Here is a 24736-nt window from a genome sequence, read left to right as displayed (position 1 = left end):
GGGAGCTGGAAAGCTTATCTCACAATCCAAGTCATTTTTCTTTCTCTGTTGAAAAAAGCCAGGCCTCCATCCCCTGTCGAGTGAATCCTGAGATTGACTACCTAGCTGTCCCTCCCCACCCCCTTTCTCTAGCCAAAGGCTGCTGCCAAAACCAAGCCTTTTATTTATTTATTGATCTACCCTCAGGCAGCCTGTCTTCCAGGTGGGCTGCAAGGAGCCTTGGTCTTTCTGCCCCGCCATACACGTTCCTAGAAGGGACCAGAGCCTAAAACGTCTCTGTATGCCAAGTCCTGAGACAGCGCAGTGACTCCCCAAGTAGAAAACTTTGTTACTTAAATAACCCCGCTCCAGAGTTATTCTGTTACAGTTACCCTGTTACAGTGTTACTGTGTTACAGAAGACATCCGTCCGGTTCTTAAGCTGGCCCCGGGGAAGGGGAGGAGTGAGTGTGTGTGAGGGGTGTGGAATGGTTTCCTCGGCAACTGCCCCCCCCGCCCCCCCCCCCCCCCGCGCGCCCTCGCCCCCTCGAGCCAAGCTGTGCAACAGGCTTTGGCTGACGGCAGTTAAAGCGTTGAGGATCCTTTACCCCGAGACTGGCTCTTCTAAATCCCCCTCCACGTCGTGGAAACCAGAGCACAGCCCGCGAGGCCCCTGGGTTCAGTACCTGGAACCCGGCCCCGACTCCAGCCCCGCCCCATCAGCCCAACTCCGCACTTGGTAACAAACACTTCCACTTCCTGGGCTCTCTTTTCTTCTCCCGCTGCGGGGAGCCGCGCCGAGTGCAAGCCACACCCCCACCATTCTGATTGGCCAGATTTGTTCACCCCGCCCAAGAGTCCGAGTTTCTGGCTTCTTATTGGTCCACGGTGATCCACACCCACGGTACAGCCCCGCCCTCGGCTTTAGGAGCTGGGGCGGGCTCTGGAACGCTCAGACGCCGCGCAGGGCGGGGATTGGCTCGCTCCCTTCCTGTGCGTTCGCTGCCGCGGTTCGTGGGACACCTGCTCGCTGTGCCCGGTGTGGTGCTCAGCTCCTAACTCGGGCTCCGCGGCGCGGGAAGAAAGGCCGTGCGTCCCCGGCCTCCGACGGGAACCGCGCTGAGCGTTCGCAGGGCAAGATGAGCGCGGACGCGGCGGCCGGGGAGCCCCTGCCCCGGCTCTGCTGCCTGGAGAAGGGTCCGAACGGCTACGGCTTCCACCTGCACGGAGAGAAGGGCAAGGTGGGCCAGTTTATCCGGCTGGTGGAGCCCGGCTCGCCAGCCGAGAAGTCGGGGCTGCTGGCCGGGGACCGATTGGTGGAGGTGAACGGCGAGAATGTGGAGAAGGAGACGCATCAGCAGGTGGTGAGCCGCATCCGCGCGGCGCTGAACGCCGTGCGCCTGCTGGTGGTCGACCCCGCGACGGACGAGCATCTCAAGAAGCTGGGCGTCCCGGTCGGGGAGGAGCTGTTGCGCGCCCAGAAGTCCGAACAAGCCGAGCCGCCGGCCGCCGCTGACGCACCGGAGGCTGGAGACCAGAACGAGGCCGAAAAGAGTCACCTGGAGCGGGTAAGTGCCGGCTGAGCTGGGTATGGGACTGGGATTCCGGCGGTATGAGAGACTCGGGCGCCCCGGACGTCCAGCACTTTCTGAAACTCCAGCAGCGAGGAGGAAACGGCTTCCGCCCTCTGACCCGAAGCCATCGCAGTTCCTGAGGCAAGCTTCGGACTGCGACCCGCGACCCCATCGCCCTGCCCCGGCTCGCTGGGGAGCGGAGCGCCTTTACCGCCTGCACTTTCGGTTCCCATTAATTGGATTCTGTCCCCCATCCCGGACTCCCTGGAACCCTTTCCTCGGCTCTCCCTGCTCAAAACTAACTAACTCTCTCTCTCTCTCTCTCCCTCCCTCCCTCCCTCCCTCTCTCCCTCTATTTCTCTCTCTTTCTCATCTCTCTCTCTCTCTCTCTTTCTCCTTTCGTCAGTCCTTGTGGATGGTAGCTGAAATTGGTGTGAAGGCTGAGTAACAAGAGGTCCCTGGGAAGGCCCTCGCAGTCCTACCCGCACCTCCTCGGTTCCCTAGTTTGTGCATCATTAACTCACACCGATTGGACTTCATCCTTCTCAAGTCTAAAGTGACTTCTAAGAAAGAGAGGCACTCGGGAGGCAGAGCCAGGCGGATCTCGGTGAGTTCAAGGCCAGCCTGGACTACCAAGTGAGTTCCAGGAAAGGCGCAAAGCTACACAGAGAAACCCTGTCTCGAAAAACCAAAAAAAAAAAAAAAAAAAAAAAAAAAAAAAAAAAAAAAGAAAGAGAGGAAGTCCTAGAGTCTCGGAGCGAAGGGTGGGGGTGGGGTGCAGGGAGGAGGCGCAGAGGCGTCTTGGGGGTGGTGGCTCTGCCACCCTGGAGGATTTATGGTCCTCTGGAATGTGAGGAGTAAGCGCTCGCTTGCTGGTATCTGGGAGCCTGGTGGGAGGACCTTGGAAGAGGAGGAGAAAGATGGTTGGGGGAGGGAGCGGTCATAAGGCCAGGCAGTGCCCGCAGAGCCCACCATGGGCTGGTGGTCTTGCCCTAGTATTGTCCTTGCTCACTCCAGTGCCCTGAAAGCAAGCCGGCTGGTTGGTTTTGCCGGTGTTTGGTATTTCCCCCAAACAACCCCGGTTTGGATCAGCTGCTGGAGGGGCAGCTGGCAAAACAGGAGCTGTTGTGCTGAGCCTCCGATCCCTAGAGAGCAAGGAGGGAGGGAAGCAGGCCCAGGAACAGACTATGGAAGCAGGGTCCTTCAGTGTGTACTAGCTCTCTACCTGGTAGCGACATGTGCCAGCGGTATCCATGGAGCCAGGAAAGATTCTCCCTCAACAGAGAAAGGGCACTGTTCAGCCTTAAGGTTGAAGGCGGAGCCTGAGAGTACCAACTGGTTTGGTGGAAGTGAGGTCACCAGAAGCCCTGTTCTGCCAGAGTTTGGTCTGGGAATGCCAGGGCCACTAGGTTCCCACTTCCTGCCAGTGCCAAATTGGCATTGGCAAGCAGTAGCAGAGCCCCTGGCAGCGAGTTGAACAGGTGACCTCTGCTCCTAGGCTCAAACCCAATTTGAACTTTGTCCCGAGTCCATTGATTCGCCATTCCCTTCCCTTCCACCCCCTCCCCCGCTCCCTAGTTTTCCTTTGGACTTTAACACCAGAACAGATAATCAGCAGCCTCCCCTCACCCTCCAGATACACACCAAGTTGCAGTCATGCTCAGCTCCGCCCCTTGCCCTTCCCGGTGAGCTGCTGGGTGCTGGAGGGCCATGGACGAGGCTGCTGTGGAAGGGTCTATATCAGACTGTGTGGTATTTAAAAAGGCAGTGGGCTGGGGCTTCCTCTTGGAGACCTGTCCTCTGAGAGAACACAGAATCAGGGTCCCCAGGTGGTAATAGGACACATTTGTGTAGATTCCTCAGGCCAGGAGACTCAAAGTAGAACCATACTGGGGAAAGCATCCTAGGACATGTCAATCATTTTCTGAGCTTTGATTCTCCCATCTGTAAAATTGGGCAAATGGTCTGTCTTTTCAATAGGGAGTACTTGTGCTCTGCTAGATGGTTAAGTTCGTTGTTGCCCAAGCCTTGAGCCAGCCCCTTCAGCTCTATTCTGCTGAGTTTCCCTGGTATAGAGTTTCCATATCCTGGTGTGGTGAGCTTGCAGATGACACCCCCCCCCCCACGCCCCATCCAATACTGCAAAATATGCCAACAAACACTGAGGCAGGCATCCCTTTCCTCTGTGTATAAAGCACCCAGCTGAGATTTGACAGTTAGTGTTAGCCTGGATTCATTTGCAGAGCGGGAACTGCTCTATTAATCTCATCAGTTCTCATGTGACAGAGGCGTCAACCTGAAGATGCTGTGACTGACTGAGTGGCATCTCGGTGGGTCAAGAGCAAACAGGGCAGGTGATGAGAGGTGCCTGGAACATTGGCCATCCCCACTGGCCTGCTGAGGCCCAAGGAGGTAGAGGTGTCTTTATTGAGACAGGGTTCTATGATGTAGTTCTGGCTGGTCTGTAGACCAGGCTGACCTCAACTCAGAGGTTCTCTTGCCTATGCCTCCCAAATGCTGGGGTCACTGGTGTGCTCCACCACACTGAGCCCTCACCTCGTTTCCAAAGACAGCATCTCTCACTAAGGCCTGGGACTTTTAGATTTGCAGGGCTGGTTGGTTGGTATTGAGACAGGATCTCACTCTGTCACCTTGGCTGGCTTGGAACTCTGTTAGGCTGGCCTTGAACTCACAGAGAAGATCCTCCTGCCTCCTGAGCACTGGGATTAAAGGCCCACCATGCTGGAATTTTCAAATCTGGTTAAGCTGGCTGGCCAGTGAGCCCCGAAGATCCCCCTGTCTCCACCTCTCCAGCACAAGGATTATAAACCTAAACCTCCACTGCTTGGCTTGTGTGTGTAGGGGGGTTGGTCTGGGGATTGAACTCAGGTCCTCATGGTTACTGGCTTCACTGTCTGAGAGCTTTACTGTCCGATGATCTCACCGGCCCTTCACCTGCTTTCCTGTAGTCTTTCCCTACCAGACACAGGACAAGGCCTAATTCCTTGAGCTTTGGCCCAAAGAGGGGCCTGGGCAGCCCTGAGCCGGCTCAGCTGGGCTAACTGAACCCTGGAGCCCGGTTTCTTCATCTCCCTAAGCCTTTGTTTCCCTATTGTGTAAGTTGGGAATGATGGCAGTGACCTCATGAGGTTCTTAGGATTACATAAGGATGTGTATAAGTCACTCAATACTGGCACTAAGTAAGTGCTCAGTAAATGTTGATTGTTGGCATTTGAAGTAACAAATAGTTCACAGCGATGATTCCTCCCTACCTGGGCAGGTGCAGCTGTGGCCAAGCCCAGCTCTCAGAAGTGCTGAAAGATCACTGTTGTTTAATGTTTATAGGATGAGCTGGGTGTGGCCGCTCAGGCCTATAATCCCAGCACATGGGAGGCAAAGGCAGGAGGATTGCCAGTTCAAGGTCAGGCTGGGCTACAGGACAAGATCTGCATCAATATTTAATAATAATAATGATAATAGTTCTGTGTAGTACTACGGTTCTCCAGAAAATTGGCGACCCACTCTCCCCACCCCTCTGCTCGCTCTCAGCCACAGCAGAGGTCTGAATCCCCTCGAGCTATGTGTCCTGTGTCTCTGTGTGCGTGTGTTCACAGCTTCCACCTCCGATACATGGGAAGCCCCAGGGCACAGCCCTGGGTTGTTCGTATTCTGTCACCAACACTGCTCTGTACCGACTCTAGGGAGGTGTTAATAAATGTTTTTGAATTAATGAGTGAATACACAACAGCTGTAAAGGACCTCTGTCCCAGTTCACCCCCGTCCAGCACACCTGGACTTGTTTGTGCGTCCAGTACACCGAGAGATGGAGTTCCAGAGAGAATCAACCCACTCCTTCTTGCCTACTAGCAGCTTCCCTTTTGACAGGGAGGCCGAAAGTCTAGGCTTTGGGGTCAGACATAGTGTTGGGAGTCTCCGCACTACTGCTTCCTGGCTCTGAAGCCCACATCATTCCTCAGTCCCTGCAAGCCTTAGCTTCCAGATCAGTGAAATGGGACACCAGTCCCCAGCCTGCAGCGTTGTGAGGAAGAGCAACAAGATGACAGGCATGAAGGAGAAAGCGCCTGGGTTCCTTCCGGTTCCTCCCAGCCTTGACCCTGACCCTAGAGGCAAAGATAGTGTAGGTACCCAGGAAGCAGGATCGATGGGTGGGGAAGCAGGATCGATGGGTGGGCATGACTAGTTGACAGGTTTAATTTGGCCAAGATGGGGCTTCAGAAGGGCAGACTTTGGAAGGAAGCTGCTAGGTGTTTGGCTTTGAAATGGACAGGTCAAAGCCCGTCGTTGGCACACACCTTTAGTCCCAGTACTCAGGGAAGCAGAGGCAGGTACATCTCTGGGTTTGAGGCCAGCTTGGACAACATAGCAAGTTCCAAGTCAGCCAGGGCTACACAGTGAGACCCTGTGTCATAAAAAGAAAAAGAAATGGATAGGTCATGCTACATTTGGGTTCACTTTCTCTGTGGATTAACCAGCAGAGCCCCTGGTTTTAGCCTCAGGCTATTGATAAGTTTGTATTTCTGGAATGGTTGTCTTAGAGGCAGAAAAAGGGCTTCCTTCTCAGGAAACTCCAGATCGATGGGGAAGTAACTCCCCATCCCTGGAGTCTCTGGGAAAGTGGAGGAGTGCCTAGGAGTTTGCAGGCCAAGGAGTAATGTCAAAGTCTGTTGGAGCTGTGGCCTCTTCTCTGGGGAAAATGAGCTATAGATGCTGATCATTGGTGTTTACTGACCTGTCCTAAGGTAGGGTGGACCTATTTGGAAAGGAAACGTATTTAATGCACATGATCACCATCACCCCAGGCAGATCTCTTATGGGGATGGAGATAGCTATTACGATGATTCTCAGCTAGCAAGCCAGACATCTTGGCTCCCCAGCCATGACCCCCTTGTGTGTATACCTCCCTTTGGCCCCTCGGTCGGGTTGTGCTTCAGGGCCTGGCTCTCTAGATAAATGTGAACCATCACAGTGTCGTACACTCAGGCTTCTCTGTGCTCAGTGATAGTTTGTCTGGTATACACAAGGCTACAGGTTCAAACCCCAGCAACACAGACATTTAAAATAGCCAATTCAGGGTGTGCTTGAACCAGCTTCCCTGCAGGGGTTGGGGTAACTACAGCTCCTCATGGAGCCAGAGCTTTTAGGCGGTCTGTACCCCAGAAAACTATAGGTACCTCCTAGTAGCTCAGCCCAGAAGGGTTAGTCCTAGCCCTTCATGAGTGGGATGGAGCCTGGGAAACAAAGTCTGAACCCCTACCCACCCCCACCCCCACCCCTACTTTCCCTTGCTAGTTCCCCTGAAGCACAGAGACCCCAGGAGGCTGGCTCTGACTGTTGATGGAGCCTCCCCCTCCAGGTAGAACAACAGGCATACTCTTCACAGCCCCAGCCAGGACAGTGTTTCAGTCCCTGCTTCCTAAATAAGGACAAGCTCTAGACCTCCCGAGGACAGATGACTTCAAAGGCAGCATGGTGACATGCAGAGAACATTGGCCCGATTCAGATCTCACTGGGATCAGAGACAAAAGCAGCCTCTCCGTGTGCTTGTCAGGTCAGGGCCCAATGCCCACAGCAAGTTCAAAGAGTAGAGCCTGTTTGGGGCTATCTCTGGCATCATAGCGGCAGAAAGTGAGGGAGCTGCGTCTTCCGCCACTCGCCACGTGAAGTGTCCAAGCGGAAGTACGCTGGACATGGGGGCCTGGTGCAGGTTGAAATCCCTAATCTAACATTCTTGGGACGAGAAGGGTTCTGAATTTTGGATGTTTGCCAATTTTGGAAGATTTATGCAAACCTGAGATCTAGGGTCAAGACCCAAGTCTACACACAACGTTCACCTGTGTCTCAACGCACAGCCTGGGAGGACTCATACTTTGCTTAGGAACCAGTTCTAGTATGGAATTTTCCATTTGTGATGTCGTGCCAAAAATTTCAAATTTGGGGACTAGGGACATAGTTCTGTTGATAGAGTGTCTGCCTAGCAGACTTGATAACTCTGAGCTCTAGCCACAGTACCACATAAAATTGGGCATGGTGGCACTCACCTGGAATCCCTAGTCTTCTGGGAAGTAGAGACAGGAGGTCATTTTGGATCTGTAGAGAATTTCAAGCCAGGCCAACCTGGATTACAGGAGACCCTGTCTGGAAAAAAAAAAAATCAGATTGTTGGAGCAATTGGCACTTTAGATTTTTAGATTAGGGATGTTCAGCCTGCACAACTAAAAAGAGGTAAACTCTTCTTTCTTTTTTTGTTGTTTGTGTTCTATTTGTTTGTTTGGTTTTTAAGACAGGGTTTCTCTGTGTATATAGTCCTAGCTGTCCCAGAACTTGCACTGTAGACCAGGCTGGCCTCAAACTCAAGAGATCCACCTGCCTCTTGTCTTCCAAGTGCTGGGATTGAAAGTGTGCACCACCACAGCCATCAACTATTTCAAGTTTTTAAACAAATCCACACTGGAATGACAGTATTTTGAATTTTGATTACATTTTTGCTTTATCATCTCTTGTGGGGGGAGGGGCGGTGCTAGAACTCACTATGTAGACCAGGCTGGCCTGCAGACCAGGCTGGCCTGCTCACAGAGGTCTGCCTGTTATTGCCACCGTGCCTGGTTCTTTGTGAAATTCCCCACATGTCTAGGGTATTTGTACTCTGTGGTACTAGTCCAGCTCTGAGTACAAATCCTGCTCTCTCCTGTTATCAACCATACATAGTTGAACAACTTAAACTTTACTTTCCCCTCTGTGAAATGTGGGCATATCTCCCTTACAGAGTTACAACTGGAGTTTATTTGAGAAAATAAATATAAAGCCCCCGGCATGGTGTCTAGTCCATATTAAACATTCAGTAAATGATAGCTGCTATTCGTTACTTCAATAATGAGCCCCAGTTTCACAACGAGCTCCTTGAATGTCCTTGCTTAGCCTCTTGGGACAGCCCATAAATCGGCAGCTTCTGGGAGAAGGGTGGGGGTTGGTAATGGTGGACTGCCTGCCGGGCAGGCAGGAAGGCACCTGGCGGCCAGCCTTGGATGGTGTCCAGCTAGGCAGTAGCCCAGGTACCAGCCTGCTCTGTCTCAGGCTTCCCCAGCCTGGGAGAGAACAGAGCAGAACTCTGCTTCACCATAAGTCTCTCTGTCCAGCAATGAGAGGAGACACTAGTCAGTTCCTAGTCAAAGTGAGGACCTGGCTCGGGGCCTCTGACTCAGGAGTGTTGGTGTCTCTGAAGCAGCCCCCATTTTAGCTCTCCTGGTTCCTCCTGCTACCTGGCTCCTACAAGGACCACTACCGCCACCATTACTCTCTCTCTCTCTCTCTCTCTCTCTCTCTCTCTCTCTCTCTCTCTCTCTCTCTCTGACTCTCTCTCTCTCGCAATTGGGACCAGAAGTGTTCTTGTACAGATAAAAGAGGAAGGGTCCTTCAGGGAACTTGAGATGACATCAGGCTTGGTAGTAGCCAATCCAACATCAGGAGTGAGCAGAGGACACTTTTAGCTTACAGAGTTCCAAGCCCCTGGTCACTTCTCAGCCTGCCTAAAGAATAGCATCCCGTGCTGCCCCTCCGTGGCAACCCTAGGCAGAATCAAGCCATCTCCATCAAGCTTCCTTGAGGAACAATGCTAGCTCCAAGCCTACATCCCTCGAGTCGATGGGGGGAAAAAAACCCTAGCTGCTTCCCACAATGTCCCCAGCCCCTCCCCCCAAGGGCTCCTCCCCTCTGTTCCTCTTAGTCCCTCATCTGGACCTGGGGCTACTTCCCCAGTGTGAGATAGCAGGGCACCAGGCTTATTTCCCTATATAAGAGCTCAGGGCTAGCCTGGGCTGGGCTGGGGAAGGACAGTCTTGGAAAGTGTTCCCTGGCCATTCTGGTGGTCTTCTCACTCTCAGCCCATCGTTGCTGGGGCCTGGAGCTGGCTGGCCCTTGGGAAGTGATAGAAACTGCCTGGCTGTTTCTCCTGAGCCCATCACCATGGTATCAGCCAAGGAGGGACCAGGCCCAAAGGGGCGTTGGTCCCCCAGCCACCCAGCAGACCCCCCTCAAGGGGGAGCAGGGAGCAGCCTTGGACCTGCTGCTCTCGACAGCACCGGGATTAGGGGGTATCGACTTTCCTCGGCTTTCCAGGTGGCCCGTGGGTGGTGACTATTGAATTCCGTGCCCCCATCCTCCCTAGCCAACAAAGCGTGGGTGGAGATGTTGGCCTGGCTTCTTAGGGTGGGGTTAGGATCCTGGGGCAGAGGGTCAAGGGGCAGGCAGCCTGAGAACTGGAGAAAGAAGTCTCCTTGAGGAGGGTTTGGAGGCAATGTTCCTGGTCCTCTCTGGAAAGCTAAGAGAGAGGTACAGTTAGTCCAGCCCCATTCAGGTCCATTGACACCAACCACCCTCTGCCACCATTGCCTGGGGGTTTTGCTTCTGCGTCCCCAATCTCCTGAACCTCTCCTGATTTTTACTTTGTAAGTTTGTGTGGAGGCTCTATGTAGCCTCTGGGTCTGTGTTCCCATGAAGGTGCGAAGGTGCCCCCCCCCCACCCCCTCCATGCCCCATGCTATGGATCCTTCTGGAGTTGGCACAAGTCCCAAGGCCACTTAGGGTAGAGGGGGGGCACACACCAAGCCCAGGATAGTGCGGAGTTTTCCCCTTTATCTTTTCCCAGAAGCAGAATCCAAGCTCTGGTACCTTGCCCCTCCCCCATCTCTACTTGGCTCTAGGCCTGGGAACCCGGGGCCTGCCCCCAGGGGGCTCCTCTAAGCTCCACCCAAACTGGGATGGGCTGACTCAGCAGCTGCAGTGACAGCTCCTGGGGACGGGAAAGGAAGAGGCTAGTTTCTCTGAAAGTTTAAAACCCTCCCCCCTCCCCCACTTGTGAAGGAAGAGACCTAGAACAGTAGTTCTCAACCTTCCTAATGCTGGGACCCTTTAATACAGTTCTGCTGTGGTGATCCCCAGCCATAACATTGTTTTTGTTGCTACTTCGTAACTGTCATTTTGCTACTGTTGTTATAAATCATAATGCAAACATCTGATATACAGGATATCTAATGGATGACCCCGTGAAAGGGTTGTTCGACCCCCAAAGGGTTCTTGACCCATAGGTTGAGAACCACTGCTCTAGAGACTTCCGAAAGGGATCCATTAACACAGAAGGTCTATGAGTGCTGCATGGAGGAGAGCTTCCTGGAGAATACCAGTCACCCCACGCTACCACCCGCAGACCCTGAATCAACCACAAAACCACTCAGAGGGCAATGGAGTAGAGGATGTCTTATCCCCTTAGGCAGGGTCCTCTAAATCTTCCTGGTCCTCATGTGCCAGAAGGATGCAAAGTAGACCTTTGAACTCTGATGATGTGTGTCACTAGAAAGGGGATGCTGAGGTAACACTTGCTAAGGTGTAGTAGGGAAAATCCTAAGCACAGATTTGGACCTGGAAGGTGGGCATCACAAAGGCACCTGGCCCAGCCCTGCCCAGTACTAGGGAGCCACCTCTCCTGAACCCTCAGCCTGGTTCTAGCCACAGTGCCAGCCCAGGCATGCTCACAGCTTTGTCACCCAGGCCAGGCTTTATCCTTCCACTCAGGCTGGGGCTCTGGCTGCAAGAGGCGTGGAGCTCCCGGAAGGAAGCCTGTGGTTTCATTAGCTCCCAGACACCTGGTTAGTGTGAGAAGAGCCAGCCCGCGCCCCCCCCCCCCCCCCCCCCCCGAGCCATCTGCCCATCACTAGGCCTCACTCCAGGCTGCAGAGTTCTGGACCCAATGCTAAGGACAAGCCCATTGTGGTGGGAGGAAAGCCGGGCCCCAGCCAGACTGAGTGGGCTTTAACTTCTCAGAGTTGCAGTTTCCCTGTCTCAGAAACAGCTAACCAGATTCAGCCAGGCTGCTGTGGGAAGTCTGGAGTAAGGGAATCCTGGGGAGGGTGGGGAGGAACTGAGAGTCCACAAACTGAGGGCCACAGGACGTGTGCGGCTGGGGCAGAAAGCTGAGCCTGTGCTGGGTGGCAGCAACTTGTCGGACCTGTTAGCTCACCTAGGCAGCCTGGGGGAGGGCCCATGGCAGCTCTGTGCAGGGATTAGCTGGAAGGAAGAGAGCCCTCACTCCCGGAACCACATGGTGCTGGGGGGCTGCAGGAGGGGCTAGGTCACAGCAGGCTGAGAGGCTGGATGGGCTGAGGGGAGGAGGGGTCTCCTGTGGTACCCTCTTTCTGCTGCTCACTTGGTTGTCTTTGCTGTTTGAAGTGAGGGGTCCCTGGGATCTGGGTAAGCAGTCATTAGGGAAAATCTCAACTCTCACCTTCTCTGCCTTCTGGACTCCGCACACCCCTCCCCAACATCCTGAACACAGGTACAGGTACACTGAGCCTACCCAAGCATTCTTTTTACCTCTTTAAATTTTACTCTGTGTGTATGTATGTTGTGTGGGGTGGGATGCCAGGGTCATAGAACAACCTGTGGGAGTCACTTCTCTCTTTCCACCATGTGTGTCCTGGACAGCAAACCCAGGTTGCGCTTGGCAGCAAGCACCTTAACCCCATGAGCAATCTCTTCAGCCCCCACCCAGAGTGAAGGGATGGGACCGGAATGTCGGTAAGGTGGGGCTGGAGGCCTGGAAGCCTTCCCACTCCTTCCCACCCCTCCCTTGCCTTTTGTACCCCCAGCTGAGGATTTGGGTTTCAGAACAACCTGGCCACCACCCTCCCTGACCCAGTATCTCAGAGTTACACGAGTGTTCCTTAGTAGCAAGAACAATGCTAAAGTCCCAGTATGCATGGGGACTTAGTAAGAACAATGGCGACATCCAGATCTGGGCAGGGACTTGAGTCCCTAGTGTTGCTTTTCTACTTTGTCATTAGCAACCATGAGAGGCAGGTAGCAATAAACACCCTCTCTAAAGGAAGGACCCTGAGGCTCAGAAATGGAAATGATTTGCCCCAAGTCACAAGCTAGTAGGGGAGCCTTGTTGCCCCATAGGGTAGGTGGCAACCCAGGGTTAGCCAGCCAGCCAGCCAGCGGCCAACAGGCTGCCCCAGGCTTGGAGTTGGGGTCCGGCTAGTGCTTAGGTAGGGCTTGCAGAGCCTCCAGCTTCTGCAGGCACGTGTCCATATTCTGTCCATCTGTCGGTCTGTGGCCTGTGAGTATCGGCTATAGCTTCAGAGCTGAGCTGCCAGAAGAGGATGGAAGATGTTGAAATTGTTCCCAGCTGAGTGTCAGGGTGCACAAAAGACACCTGCTTGTGTCCCTCAGGGGCTGGTGAGATGGCCCAGTGGGTCAAGACACTTGCCACCAAGTGTGACGACCTGGTCCCCCATAGTGAAAGGAGAGAACCAACTCTCACAAGTTTGTCCTTTGACCACATATGTGGCTGTGGTGTATGCGTGCTCGCTCTCTCTCACACACAAAATAAATAATGGTAAAAGTAACAGGCTGGGCGGTGGTGGTGCACACCTTTAATCCCAGCACTCAGGAGGTAGAGGCATGCAGATCTCAGAGTTTGAGGCCAGTCTGGTCTACAGAGTTCCAGGACAGCCAGAACTATACAGAGAAATCCTGTCTCCAAAACAAAACAAAACAAAAACCAAGCAAACCAAAAAGTAACAGGCCCTGCTTTCCAGGCCACTGTCTTTGACGACATTGGCCCTGCCCTGGGGATTAGTCACTCACACACACACACACACACACACACACACACACACACACACACACACCCCTGTTGCTCCCTATATCCTTGGCTGGACATAGAGTTGTGTCCCATTTACCCCAGGACCCTTTGCCCTGCCGCCTACTGGGTTTCAGGTTATCAGGGTCACATCTGGCTGGGCCATTTGGCTCACTGGGGTCAAGAAAGGGATTCCACTAGAGATGAAAATCTTGACTGTAAACAAACTGGCCAGCTTTCAGTAAACAGCTATCCTTGCCTTCACAACAGAGAACAGATACATGGGCCCACTCAGGAGCCTCAAGTATCCAGCCAGGCCTAAGAGGGCCAGATGAGCCTTGGGTGGGAGTGATAAGACCAAAACAATATGTGAGTAATAGAATGGCTCAGAGGGACACTAGCCTCATGCAGGGACAGTGGCTTTTCCAGAGCCACTCAGTTTGCTCCAGGGCTGCTCGTCCATTCCCACCCGAACCCTGGGCCAGAGTGTGTGGCATTGCTCTGTGGGCTCCAGTCACCACTGGATTATTCCAAAGCCTTCTAGACAGGGAGGTGGAGCCGGAGAAGGCAGTGTTGGGACATTGTGGAATGACATGGGTGCTTTCTACATCCCCACAGCGTGAGCTCCGGCCTCGGCTCTGCACCATGAAGAAAGGTCCCAATGGCTATGGCTTCAACCTGCACAGTGACAAGTCTAAGCCAGGCCAGTTCATCCGAGCAGTGGACCCAGACTCACCAGCAGAGGCCTCTGGACTCCGGGCCCAGGACCGCATTGTGGAGGTGAGTCCTTTCCAGTATTCTCCGTGTTCTCCCAGGCTCTTCCCTCCTAGTATTTGATGCTTTGGGGCAGCCTTATACCATCTATGGTTTGCTTAACCCATGGGATATGGCCAACCCAGAGACGCTGGATGGTGGGCAGCTACACAGGTAGAGTAGAGGAACGGGAAGAAAGGGTATTAAGTGGTAGGTGGGCATGCCGACAGGCTGAATGGTTTCTTTTCCCCTCTCGGGTTCTGCTTTACTAAACATACACTCTACACCCATGATTTACCGGCCAAAATCCAGGTGGATGCCAGAGGCCACCTGCATGGCCTTCCTGGTGCCTGAGCACTCCATGCCAGGCACGAAGGTGGATCAAACGCCCTCTCCTGAGTTCAGCTTTGAGACACTCCGCTCTTCGGCTGTGTTCACGAGAGAGGAAACGTGAACTAAATGCTTGGGCTGGTCCCAGAATCACAGTGTGAGAACCTTAGAGCCACAGATCAGCTCTTCCAAGACTTCTCACTTTACACGTGAGAAAACCAAGGCCCAGAGAGGGAGGTCGGCGGAGCCCAGCCCAGGCTCCCAGGCCTCCCCTTGTTCCCAGCTGTGTTTGCATAGCCTCCTCTGGGTATTTTCTTTGGCTCTTCCCATTGGTCTTGCTTCCCAGCTGACTGTCAGACAACCACTGTCTGGCTGGGTTCGGGACTAAGCACATGAGGGGATGCAGCATTCCCAGGTGGCACTTCCTCCACCTGCCCTCTCCAGCCCCGAGACCCGTGTGGGTAACCCCCGCCCCTGCTCTGCCTCACAGGTCAATGGTGTCTGCATGGAGGGCAAGCAGCATGGAGACGTGGTGTCCGCCATCAAGGCTGGAGGGGACGAGGCCAAGCTGCTGGTGGTAGACAAGGAAGCCGATGAGTTCTTCAAGAAGTGCAAAGTGATCCCATCCCAGGAACACCTGGATGGTGAGTGCACAGCTGGGTGCCGGCAAGCTGGGGACATGGCCAAGTGCCTAAGGCTTTGCCAGAAGTGGGGGGTAGCCTCTTGGATTGCAAGGAGAGACCCCACAGCATGGGTTGGTGGAGAGCAGAAGCAGGGGTGGGCCATGAGTGTCTGGAGGTGGCAGGTGCCAGCAATGAACTGTCATGAAGGAGTGGGTGAGGTTTTGATCAGCACCAAGGCATGGCCTGAGCCTCTCCCTAGTCCAGCTAGTTCTCCAGCGATTCCTCTGAGAGGAAAGAGTTAACTCTGGGGCAGCCTCCAGCCTTTGCTGGGCAGATCAGAGTCCAGTGACAGGGGCCTGGCGTTCCCCTCCCCCGCTCTGTCAAGTTGCCTTGGAAACTCAGGCCCGCTGGCTCTAGAGAGTAGTGGGTCCCCTTCAGTCCCTGGGCCCCTGCCTTCCCCTTCCCCCTCCCCTACTCTCATCCTGCCAAGCCTGGCACCTCCTCCTGTTCAAGCCAAGCCAAAGTGAGTAAGGCAGCCACACCAGGCAGGAGGGGCCGAGCACCCCCTACTCCTTAGTCCCGACCTTCTCCCTGGGAAGATGGCTCCGGAGGGGTGATCTGTTGTGCTGTGCTGAAAGTGAAACCTCTCTGGACTTTGCAATGGGTGGGGCCTCCAGAGGATGAGGATTATAGTGGTAGGTCAGGGTCCACATATCTCAGATCTCCAAGAGGAGGGGTACAGTGGACAGTCCTGTCAAGGGGAAATATTCACATGTTTCACAGCCTAACATGCAGAAGCACCCCACCCATCCTTACGAGTCTATGAAGGTGGAAGGTGTCTTCCACCTTCTCAGGCCATATGGGAGGTGACCTCAAGCCTGGCATTCCCTCTCACTGGCCTCTCCTGACTCTGCCCAGGACACTGTCCTTGAATCCTCTTGTCCCCTCGTTTCCAGGTGGCAGATAGTTGGCATTGTTTTCTCTCCAAGGCAGCAGGTGCCAGCTATATAATCTGAGGTGTGGCCCTAAATCTGCTATCTACCCTGGGATGTGTGAATACCAAGGCCCAGCCCTGCCCTAGGGTGTATGTGGAGGCCAGAGGACAACTTGGAGGCATCAGTTCTGTCCTTCTACCATCCGGTCTTGGGGATCCAACTCAGGTCATCAGGCCATCACTGAGCCATCTCTCTGGCTACCCTAGAACTCCATCCCATCTTAACACTCCAGCAAGCCTGGCATCTTGACATTCTGGGTCAAATGACAAGCTAGGACCAGAAAGGTAGCTCAGTGGTAGGGCACGGATTCCTATACGGAGGGTTGTGTGTCTGGCCCCCAGCACTGCCCGAAGTATTATTCTGTTACAGGGAGCTGTCTTGTCTCCCACAGATTGCCAGTCAGCATCAAGTAGCCCTCCTCAAGTGTGAGCCTCCCCCCACACCCTCAAAACAGTTCCCCCAGTTTGCCAACTGAGACATTATAAGAATAAATTTTAGTTGGTAATGCCAAAGTATTGCACTGTAGTGGAGTCTTGTTTTCTGAAATTGTCAAACAATCTTTCTGGGCACTGGGTCATCAAAATGTCAAATGTACATACAGTGGGTTGCAGCCAAAAAAGTTGTAGCCTTTGACCTCCAGTATGAGGTCTGGTGAGCTGCCCAAGGCACAGCTCTGGCCGCCCCTGTTTTCCTCCCCCAAAGTTTCTGGACTGACCTTTGCTGTCTTCCTCATCTAGGCCCCTTGCCTGAGCCCTTCACCAATGGAGAGATACAAAAGGTAAGGGGTCCGCTACCCGCTTCTCTGTGGAGACAGGGCACGTGGTGGTATGGTTGGGAGTCAGCTCAGGCTGGCACATCAGGGCCCAGTTCCAATTACTTCCTGAGCTCCAAACCATAGGACCGCCAGAGTACCCCAGCCCCTGTCAGGGGGTAAGGCTGTCACTTGGGAAAGGCTGCCTGGTGCCCCTTTGCAGCCCCCGCCTCCAACTCCCACCATACAGAAGAGGCCATTCTTCCCCCCAAGAACAGAGCCTCAGTGTCTGGCTGCTGGTCCTGCTACTTCCAGTCTGAGTTGGAAGAACAAAGTCCCTCCTCCTTGGGCAGAAGGGAAGGGGGTGAGGCTGGGAGCCAGCCGAGGCCATGGAAGGACCCAGGAAGGGGCTGAGTGCCAGGCTCACACCCAGCCAAAACCTCTACTCTGGCATGGGCTGTCTCAGAATCAGACCACAGAGCCTGGAGTTGGCAAAATCTGTTTGAAGGCTTCCTCTACAGGGACCTAGGGGAGACAAGAATCAGGCCATGGTCCCCACCTTCTGCCACTCTGTCCTTAGTTCTAGAATGTTCTGTCCATCTTATTCTTTAAAGACCCTGGTTGACTCTTTGGGGGTTAAGGCCTGGAGAGGGCTGTAAGAGGTTAAGGGGCCATATATCTTCCTCATGCCAAACTGGAGGACTTCGGTGGCCCTACTTTGGTGGCCCTGTACTCCAAGAAGCCCCTCTTGGGTCACTGATCCACAAACTGAGTCAGTGCTCAAAGGTGTTGGGGAGGATGACAGATTCCGCAGTTCCCCGCTCCCGCCCAGGTGATGGATGGAACCAGGCTGCCCCAATCCTTTTAGGAATGCAGTAATATAAATCTGGAATTTGGATGGATGGCCAAGCCTGGGCAAGGACCCTCTCTAATGAGGTCTCCAGCTTCTCTTATCAGGAGTTTCCTTTCCCATCCCCTGCCAACCCATACTTTTTCCTCTCTGTGCCAGGAGAGCAGCCGTGAAGCCCTGGTAGAGGCAGCTTCAGAGAGCCCCAGGCCAGCCCTGGCAAGATCTGCCTCCAGCGATACCAGTGAGGAGGTAGGCAGGCCCCATGGGAGCTGGTGACTGAGTTACGGGAAGCCATTTCCAGGCCACTCTGGTTCCTGGCACACTAGCCCGCCTTTGAGGTCACATGGGGAGGTGCAGTTTGTTCTTGTGACCTGGCTACCTTGGCCATGGCCCCAAGGGATCCACCTCTCTGAGGCCAAGGACCAGAGAGCCCTTAGGGATGGACACTGACTCTTTCCTCCTTTTTTCAGCTAAATTCCCAAGACAGCCCCAAGAGACAGGAGTCCACCGAGCCCTCATCTACCTCCTCCTCCTCTGACCCCATCTTGGACTTCAACATCTCCCTGGCTGTGGCTAAAGAGAGAGCCCACCAGAAGCGCAGTAGCAAGCGGGCCCCGCAGATGGACTGGAGCAAGAAAAACGAACTGTTCAGCAACCTCTGAGCACCTGATCACCCACTGGCCAGTGCTGGAAGGTGGAGCCACCCATCCACCTGATCTAGCTCCCCCTTTCCTCCCCAGTTGCCCACCAATCAACATTCAAATCAGCATCAGCACCCCACCTCACCCCACTTCCTGACAAATGATTTTCCTAGGAATTCTTTTCTTCCCTTACCTTAGGGAAGGGGAATGTTTCTGTCCTGCCCCTTCACTCCTCCCTGAGGACTTCCTCCTACCAAGTGTCCCCTCACCAGTCTGCCTAGGACATCCCTGGGACCCTCACCAAGCAAAGACCTTTGGACCAAGTCCTCCCTCAACTACGTGTGACAACCAAGTCCAGGGCTCACCAGGGACTGACTGTAGCGGCCATTGCTCATAATGGACAGGGTGCCCAAGGTCCTCAGAGCTGTGGCTGGGCTTCTTTGGTCCATTTGATTTTTTTTTTAAGAGTGTAGTGTTACAGGATTTAGAGCTGTTCTTGTTTTCATGATTCTTGTGATTTTCCTGGTTGTTTGTACCCAGAGCATGGCAATGGCCTCATCCTTAAATTTTTGTTTCTGCTCTCACCCCGAGAGACCTGGGCAGCACAGGGAAACCCTGGCTGCCTCTGCCTGTCCTGAGCCGGATGCCCCCACTATAAGGAAATGCCTTCAGAAATCCACTGGTTCCTTTAACCGCCTGAGCCTCCCTGTCTTCCTTTGCAGCTCTGCCTCGTGCCTTCGGGTCTAAGAGAGTGGGTGATAAACAGAATTCCCAGGCGGCTGGCCTTTGGGTGGGAGGTGGGGTACTCCTGGAAGACCATCTAGGGTTCTCTGCAGCTCCAAGCTTGAGTGCCTTTGCAGCTACTCAGAGTCCACAGGGCCCTCCAGTCCGCTTAGTTCCATGTCAGTGCGCCCTGGTACAGGGGACAACAGTGATGTTTATGGGGACAATAGGGATGTTTATGGGGACTGTGAGAAGAGGAAGCTGAGAGCCGCATGCTGAGAGGGCTCTGAGGCTCCTCATTCCAGAAGTGCTACAAGTGAAATCTTACTAGAGCTGGGTTCAGGATGTGAGGGTGACTTTCCTCCCTGTTCCCCCACCAAGGGATGCAGGATTCTCAGCAGTCTGAGCCTGCCGCAGACACTCTCCCTTATCTGCCCAGTGGCCTGATGGGGAGGCAGATATCCAGCACAGGAAAAAACTAGTTCAGTTAGCTGCAGGACACATTGCGTGGCAAGGTGGGCTGGAAGGGACTGTGCAAAGGGGAACACACTGCCTTTCGCCAGGAGGCCCTTGAATGCCCAGGCTGCCAGACCGGGTCCTAGGACAGGTGTTCAAAAGTGAAGGAGTGTGGTCCCCGCTACTTTCCGTTCACCCATTCTACAGAAAGACCACTCAGAACCAGGTTGCTGGGCTGAAAGGAACAAGTGAAGACAATGGCTCCAGGGGAGAAGCCCTGGAGCCCTCTGGGTTGGGAGAAGGGCCATTCACTATCTGGTCATCTCAGCATTACGGTCTGGGTTCCACCAACCTTAAAAGGAACCATCCAGAGCCCTTATCACAGTACCTATCATCTTGTGCTTGCCTGCTCGGCTGGGCCTGGCCTCCCTCATCCACCCACACTTCTACCTTTTGACCCCAGGTGGAGGCCCCCAGGCTGGTGTAACAGACCTAAGGATTGCCCCACAGGGCTTGGATGAGCCCCTCCCTACACCTGCTGGGTGGAGAAGCTGTGGGGGACCTTTGACTCTAAGCCAGACCGGAACTCCTGGCTAAGGTCTGGAGCAGAGTCCAAAGGGAGCCAATAACAAGCTTCACTTCAGATTCAGGCATTTTGGATAGCAGTTTTCCCCTTGCAATCTGGGGTAAGATGCCAAGATCAGGGGCTGGGAGGTTTTGGCAATAACTTTATCCAGAGCATCAAATGCACTTCTAACCTTTTGTCAGAGTTGTTTTGAAAATATGCCTGGCCTTTTTTGATGATTACCTCAGATAACAACAGGATATGGGGACAGTTAGAAGTCAAAGAATGACTGCAGACCCTAGAGAGCGTTGTCAGCGGTCTGGCCATCCTGAACCTGTGCCTCTGCTGCCCCCTAATGGCCAGGTTGGATGCAGCTGCCCGGAGACTGGATAAAGAGCTGACTGGGAGGGAAGACCCTGATGATATTGCAGGAGGCTGTGAGTACCGGGAGCAGGTTCCAGGCTTCTCTGACAGCGATGCACCCCAGATATAAAGAGCTATATTCAGAAGCCATTCTTCCCTCAGACCTGTCCAGCTCCAAAGAGCTGAAAGCAGGACCAAGGCCACCAGGCAGAGCCAGCCCACTCCTCCACAGGTCACATGTCTTTTCTGCATCAAGCCCACTTGGTCACTCGCCTGCTGACAGCAGGACTGAGCTACCCCTGCCCCAGCCTTCTCCACGAGGAGGATGAATGAAGGAACAAAGAAAGCTGCCTAAACGAGTGTTTTACTCGGCCAGGACCCCAGGGAAAGGCTGACTTCCCAGCTTCCAGTTCCTACCTCCACCCTAGCCTCCAAGGACTCCAGCCATTAGTTCAGTGCAGCCAGAGTCAGCTTATGGGTAGGAGTAGGAAGGAGTCTTCTTAGCCACTGCCAGCCAGAGGAGGCCAAAGCAGGCTTAGGAGGGCCTGGAGCAGACTGAAGACACTGTACATTTATCTCCCATGCAGTTGTCTGGCCTCGGGAGTGGGTAGTTCCAATTCTGCTCACACAGGGTGGCTGTCACAGTCTCTGCCAACCCAACTATAGGGCTTCTCCTCCATGTGGCTGGTCTGCTCCAGAAGCCACTGCCGCTCTGCCTCACTCACAGCCAGTCTGAGTGTCACCTCCTGGAAGACGTTGCTCACAGCCACCTGTAGGAGCCAGAGAGCAGACCTAGTGTTACAGCTGAGTTCTAACACCCACAGCTCGACTTCCCTAGGCCTCCTCACTAGGTGCCCTTACCTGCTTAAAATGGAGTTTCTGGAACATCCGGATGCTAGGCTTATTTTCTTGCCCGATTTTGGCTTCAAACTTGGTCAGACCTAGCTTGGTCACTCCTCCAGAGTTACCAGAGAGGGGGCAAAACAGGATGAAAACCTCCACTCTTCCAGCCCTCCTGTCCCAGTCTGCAGCAGAGGTACCTGCCATCTGCCTCCTCCCCCATGCCTGAAGAAGCCTCAGCTGAGGCCTACCCACTTGGACCCATGTGGTCAGCTCTGTCTTACCATAAGACATCATCAGGAGAGACGCCTCGGTGCCAAGGCCCTGACCTCTGCAGCTGGGCTCTAGGAGAAAGCACACTGTGCTGGTACCAGGGACCAGGCTCTAGTACACCTGTCAGGCACTGGGTCACTGGCCTGCCCACGGAAAAGGCACAGGCCAATGAGAGAATGCACAAGGCTCCCAGCAATCTGAACACCCTGTTCCTTCCACAGGGAGCTCTTGGGAGAAGCGAAGGGCCAAGGATGCAGAAGGGGCTCCTCCACGGCATGGCAGGACATCTCCTGAGTCGGTTCTTTTCGGAGGCTCCCCTTCTATGCATGGGACAGATGGGGTTTTGAGGACCACAAAGTCAGTGTTAAGGGACGGGGAGACAGCTCAGTAGTTAAATGCTTGCCAGAAAGACCAGAGTGTGAGCCCCAGAAGCAGTGTAAAAAGCCAGGTGTGGTGGCATGCATTTGGAAGCCCAGGACTGGGGGGCACAGCCAGCCAGCCCTGCCTACTTGACAAGCTCCAGGCTGATGAGAAGCCCTGTCTCAAAACACATACACAAAAAACAAACAAACAAAACCTTAAAAGATGGCACGTGAGGAACAAAAGCCAAGATTGTCCTCTGGCACCCGCACACACATACAGACACACACACACACACAAGGTTAAGTTTATACCAAGGCATATGAAAGAAAGAATGAACCCAGGGGTAATCATCATGCTGGACGTGGGACAGGGGAGCAAGCTGCCACAGTCAAGAGCTGGCTGACCAGCTGACTGTGCTACCCTGGGCACCCACTAAACGCTCTGAAGTTCCGGCTGGGCCAGGTGGGACAAACCTGCAATCATGACCTCGATCTCCCCCAAGGTGGGGTCTTCTAGATCTGTGAGGAAGAGGTTCACATCTCCCACCATGCAGCTCTCCTCAGGGGGGCGAGGCTGGGCCTGCCACTTCACTGCATCCAGCACAATGAAGGTGCACTCTGAGGGTGGAGGCAACCGTTAGCACCTGCAGTCTTCAAAGGAAAGAGGTGATGGTGTTCCCACCCAAGCCAGAGACCGGCAGGAGAAAAGGGGCCCGAAGCCTAGTACAGAGTTCCGAGTCCACCTTTGATCTGAAGTGAGGAAACAGCCTTCTCCATGAGGCATCTGTACCGAAAGGAACAAGGGCCCCAAGGAGTAGGCTGTGGCAAAGGACATGAGAGCAGGGCCTAGATTAACAGCTAGAAATCAAGTTGCCCGGTGTCTGCTGAGGAAAGAGGACAGTACGGTCAGTCAGCCACAGGGACCACTTCAAACTTTTTACCACAGTCTAGGGACAGCCCGAGAGGGGCAGTAGCAGAGAGGTGAGAAAGGAAGGAAAAGAGGAGGCTGCCGGGGGTGGGGGGTGTGTGGGGGCGACTCCTCACTGTCTTCGTCTTCACGCCAGCTGCGTTGCATCGCATACTCCTGCTCTAGGGTCAGCGGCTCTGAGGCCGTCAGATGCCGCAGTTCCTCTGACTGCATCCACTCGTGGTACCTGCGGGTCGGGGAGGGGAGGGGCAAAGACTTGGTCTCAGATGAGTGGTACCGATTCAACAGCATGGGTTTTGCTGGATGTGGAGGGGCAGGCCTGGATGCCCAGCATCTGGGAGGAGGAGGCAGGAGGATGAGGAGTTTGAGGCCAGCCTGGGTTATAGGAGACCCTCTTGAGAGGATGGGTGCTCGAGCTTTGTCTGAGGGGAGAATTCAGCATCAGCCCGTCAGCACCACCATTCCAAATAGCTAAGTATGAAGTACAAATAAACCAACAAAAAAAACAACAGGAAGCATGGGTTTGTGCTTTCTGAGATGAAGTGGGAGGCAGGGGTGAGAGCCCCACAGTCCTGACAGAAGACTCAAAGAGAAGGGAATGACCAGTCAGAAAAGGCAGGTCCTTCCCTCAAGCAGCAGCAGAGAGGGGCAGCCCTATGTGCCCAGCTTTCCATCCAGGAAGCGTGAAGCCAAACATTCCTCCAATTCCTGAGGATAAGTATATGCCAAGCCAACCTCAGCAAAGAGGGTTGGGCAGACCTCCACAAGGCAGGGTGCCAGAGACCTCCCAACAGCAAAACGATTGGTAGAGGACACCCCCATCCTCTACACAACCACTTTCTCAATTTACCAGACATTTGCTAATGAACCCCACAAAGGGTCCCCGCAACTCCCTTCTGGCCTTTTAAACAGTAGGCATCCAAATAATGTGACATTCAACATCTGGAACAAGCACGTGATACCAAGAAATGCCATCAGTAACTTAGAACAAGGGAAGAAGACACTTCTGTGTTCTTTGCTACACACATTTTGAAGATGTTAATTCCTAATTGAAAAGCCAAAAAGGAAGCTGAGAGGTGAAAAGAAAAAAAAACGGGAAATAAATTCTCTACTTCAGCATTATTCTTTCTATAATTTTTTCCCCCTTTGAGATACAGTCTCACTGTGAAGCCCTAGCTGGCCTGGAACTTAACTATGTAGACCAGGCTGGCCTCAATCTCACAGAGAGCCATGTGGGATCAAAGGTGTGCAGCACCAAACAAGTCATGTTTCTTAGAACAAAACCTGCTCGGAGATTAGGAATGAGGAAGGCCTTTTCACTGTGCTGTTTCCAACAGGCCCCCACGCGGCTACAACTGCTCCCAGCCAGGTGAACATTTACCGAGGCACATGCTTGGAGGTGTAGGGTACCAGGACCACCTTCTTGCCCAGCAGCACGGTGTTCTGATTCAGCCTCATTGAAGTTGCCTACTGAAGTTGCCTACAAGTGGAGAGTTAAAGACTTCAGAGTCACGAGTGTTTTTCCACGTAGGGTCGAAATGCAGGCTCTTCCTGTAGAGGTGGGGCTATATTAACAAGGGGGCGTTCTGCCTTTCCCCCACAAATACTCGAAAGAACAGAGAGATTCTAAAACTCTTGGCCAGAAAAAAACCAAAATGTTCAACAATTCTCGGTTTTCATCTCAGAGGCCAAGTATTGGCTGCCGTTTCTATCCCCAAGAACTTGGATCTATCAAACACGAGCGCCAAATAATAAGGATTCATACCGGACGTGCCCCAGTCGGGGTAGTCCACCGTAAAACGACTTTTTAAACCTGTTCCCAACCCTTCCCTCCAGCGTCCACGCCACCCGGCTCTGGCCTTCCCCCTTTCTGGTCCCTAAGCCCCACCCGAAGTTCTCAGGCCTCAGCCCTTTGCGCGGTTCCTCGACCCTCTAACCGCCGGAGCCTGCGAACTGCCAAGCTCACACCCATCCCCCGACGAGGAAGGCGTCCCCGACAACAAGCGTCAGCGCCTCTCCCAGAGAGCCCGGCTTTCCGCATGCGCGTGGGCGCGCGCCCTGCACTTCCGCCACGC

General features: G+C 53.9%; 2 protein-coding genes across 3 annotated transcripts; one reads left to right on the top strand and one right to left on the bottom strand.

The window, feature by feature from the left end:
- Positions 1-913: 913 nt before the first annotated feature.
- Nherf1 (NHERF family PDZ scaffold protein 1) lies at positions 914-18843 on the top strand. Its single transcript, XM_052757442.1, has 6 exons — positions 914-1546; positions 13827-13988; positions 14782-14935; positions 16647-16687; positions 17670-17759; positions 17981-18843. Exons 1-6 carry the CDS (start codon positions 1118-1120, stop codon positions 18170-18172), a joined length of 1068 nt encoding a protein of 355 aa, XP_052613402.1. The 5' UTR covers positions 914-1117; the 3' UTR covers positions 18173-18843.
- A 1763-nt stretch (positions 18844-20606) lies between these two features.
- Nat9 (N-acetyltransferase 9 (putative)) lies at positions 20607-24714 on the bottom strand. 2 transcript variants are annotated; one of them, XM_052757443.1, is made up of 7 exons: positions 24550-24705; positions 24043-24141; positions 22778-22887; positions 22208-22351; positions 21383-21442; positions 21120-21214; positions 20607-21028 (listed from the first exon to the last, which is right to left on the bottom strand). In XM_052757443.1, exons 2-7 carry the CDS (start codon positions 24117-24119, stop codon positions 20882-20884), a joined length of 633 nt encoding a protein of 210 aa, XP_052613403.1. In that variant the 5' UTR covers positions 24120-24141; positions 24550-24705; the 3' UTR covers positions 20607-20881. The 2 variants fall into 2 exon arrangements, with proteins under 2 accessions (XP_052613403.1, XP_052613404.1); XM_052757444.1 differs by lacking the exons at positions 20607-21028; positions 21120-21214; positions 21383-21442 and adding an exon at positions 21449-21691 and having other exon boundaries at positions 24550-24714.
- Between the last annotated feature and the right edge of the window lie 22 nt (positions 24715-24736).

Source organism: Peromyscus californicus, unplaced genomic scaffold (genome assembly GCF_007827085.1).
Source record: "Peromyscus californicus insignis strain IS unplaced genomic scaffold, ASM782708v3 Scaffold_3__1_contigs__length_106647218, whole genome shotgun sequence".
Lineage (NCBI taxonomy): Eukaryota > Metazoa > Chordata > Mammalia > Rodentia > Cricetidae > Peromyscus > Peromyscus californicus.
The sequence above is the reverse complement of the archived record's forward strand: the minus strand, read 5'-3'. Positions and strand labels throughout refer to the sequence as shown.

Excerpts from the sequence above, each read along its gene's own strand:
- Nherf1 (XM_052757442.1), top strand. The coding sequence starts at position 1,118 with ATGAGCGCGGACGCGGCGGCCGGGGAGCCCCTGCCCCGGCTCTGCTGC. Across the intron at positions 14,936-16,646 it reads ATCCCAGGAACACCTGGATG|GCCCCTTGCCTGAGCCCTTC; the intron begins GTGAGTGCACAG and ends TTCCTCATCTAG. Across the intron at positions 17,760-17,980 it reads CCAGCGATACCAGTGAGGAG|CTAAATTCCCAAGACAGCCC; the intron begins GTAGGCAGGCCC and ends TCCTTTTTTCAG.
- Nat9 (XM_052757443.1), bottom strand. The coding sequence starts at position 24,119 with ATGAGGCTGAATCAGAACACCGTGCTGCTGGGCAAGAAGGTGGTCCTG. Across the intron at positions 21,443-22,207 it reads GATCGAGGTCATGATTGCAG|AGCCCAGCTGCAGAGGTCAG; the intron begins GTTTGTCCCACC and ends GCTTTCTCCTAG. Across the intron at positions 21,029-21,119 it reads AGAAACTCCATTTTAAGCAG|GTGGCTGTGAGCAACGTCTT; the intron begins GTAAGGGCACCT and ends TGGCTCCTACAG.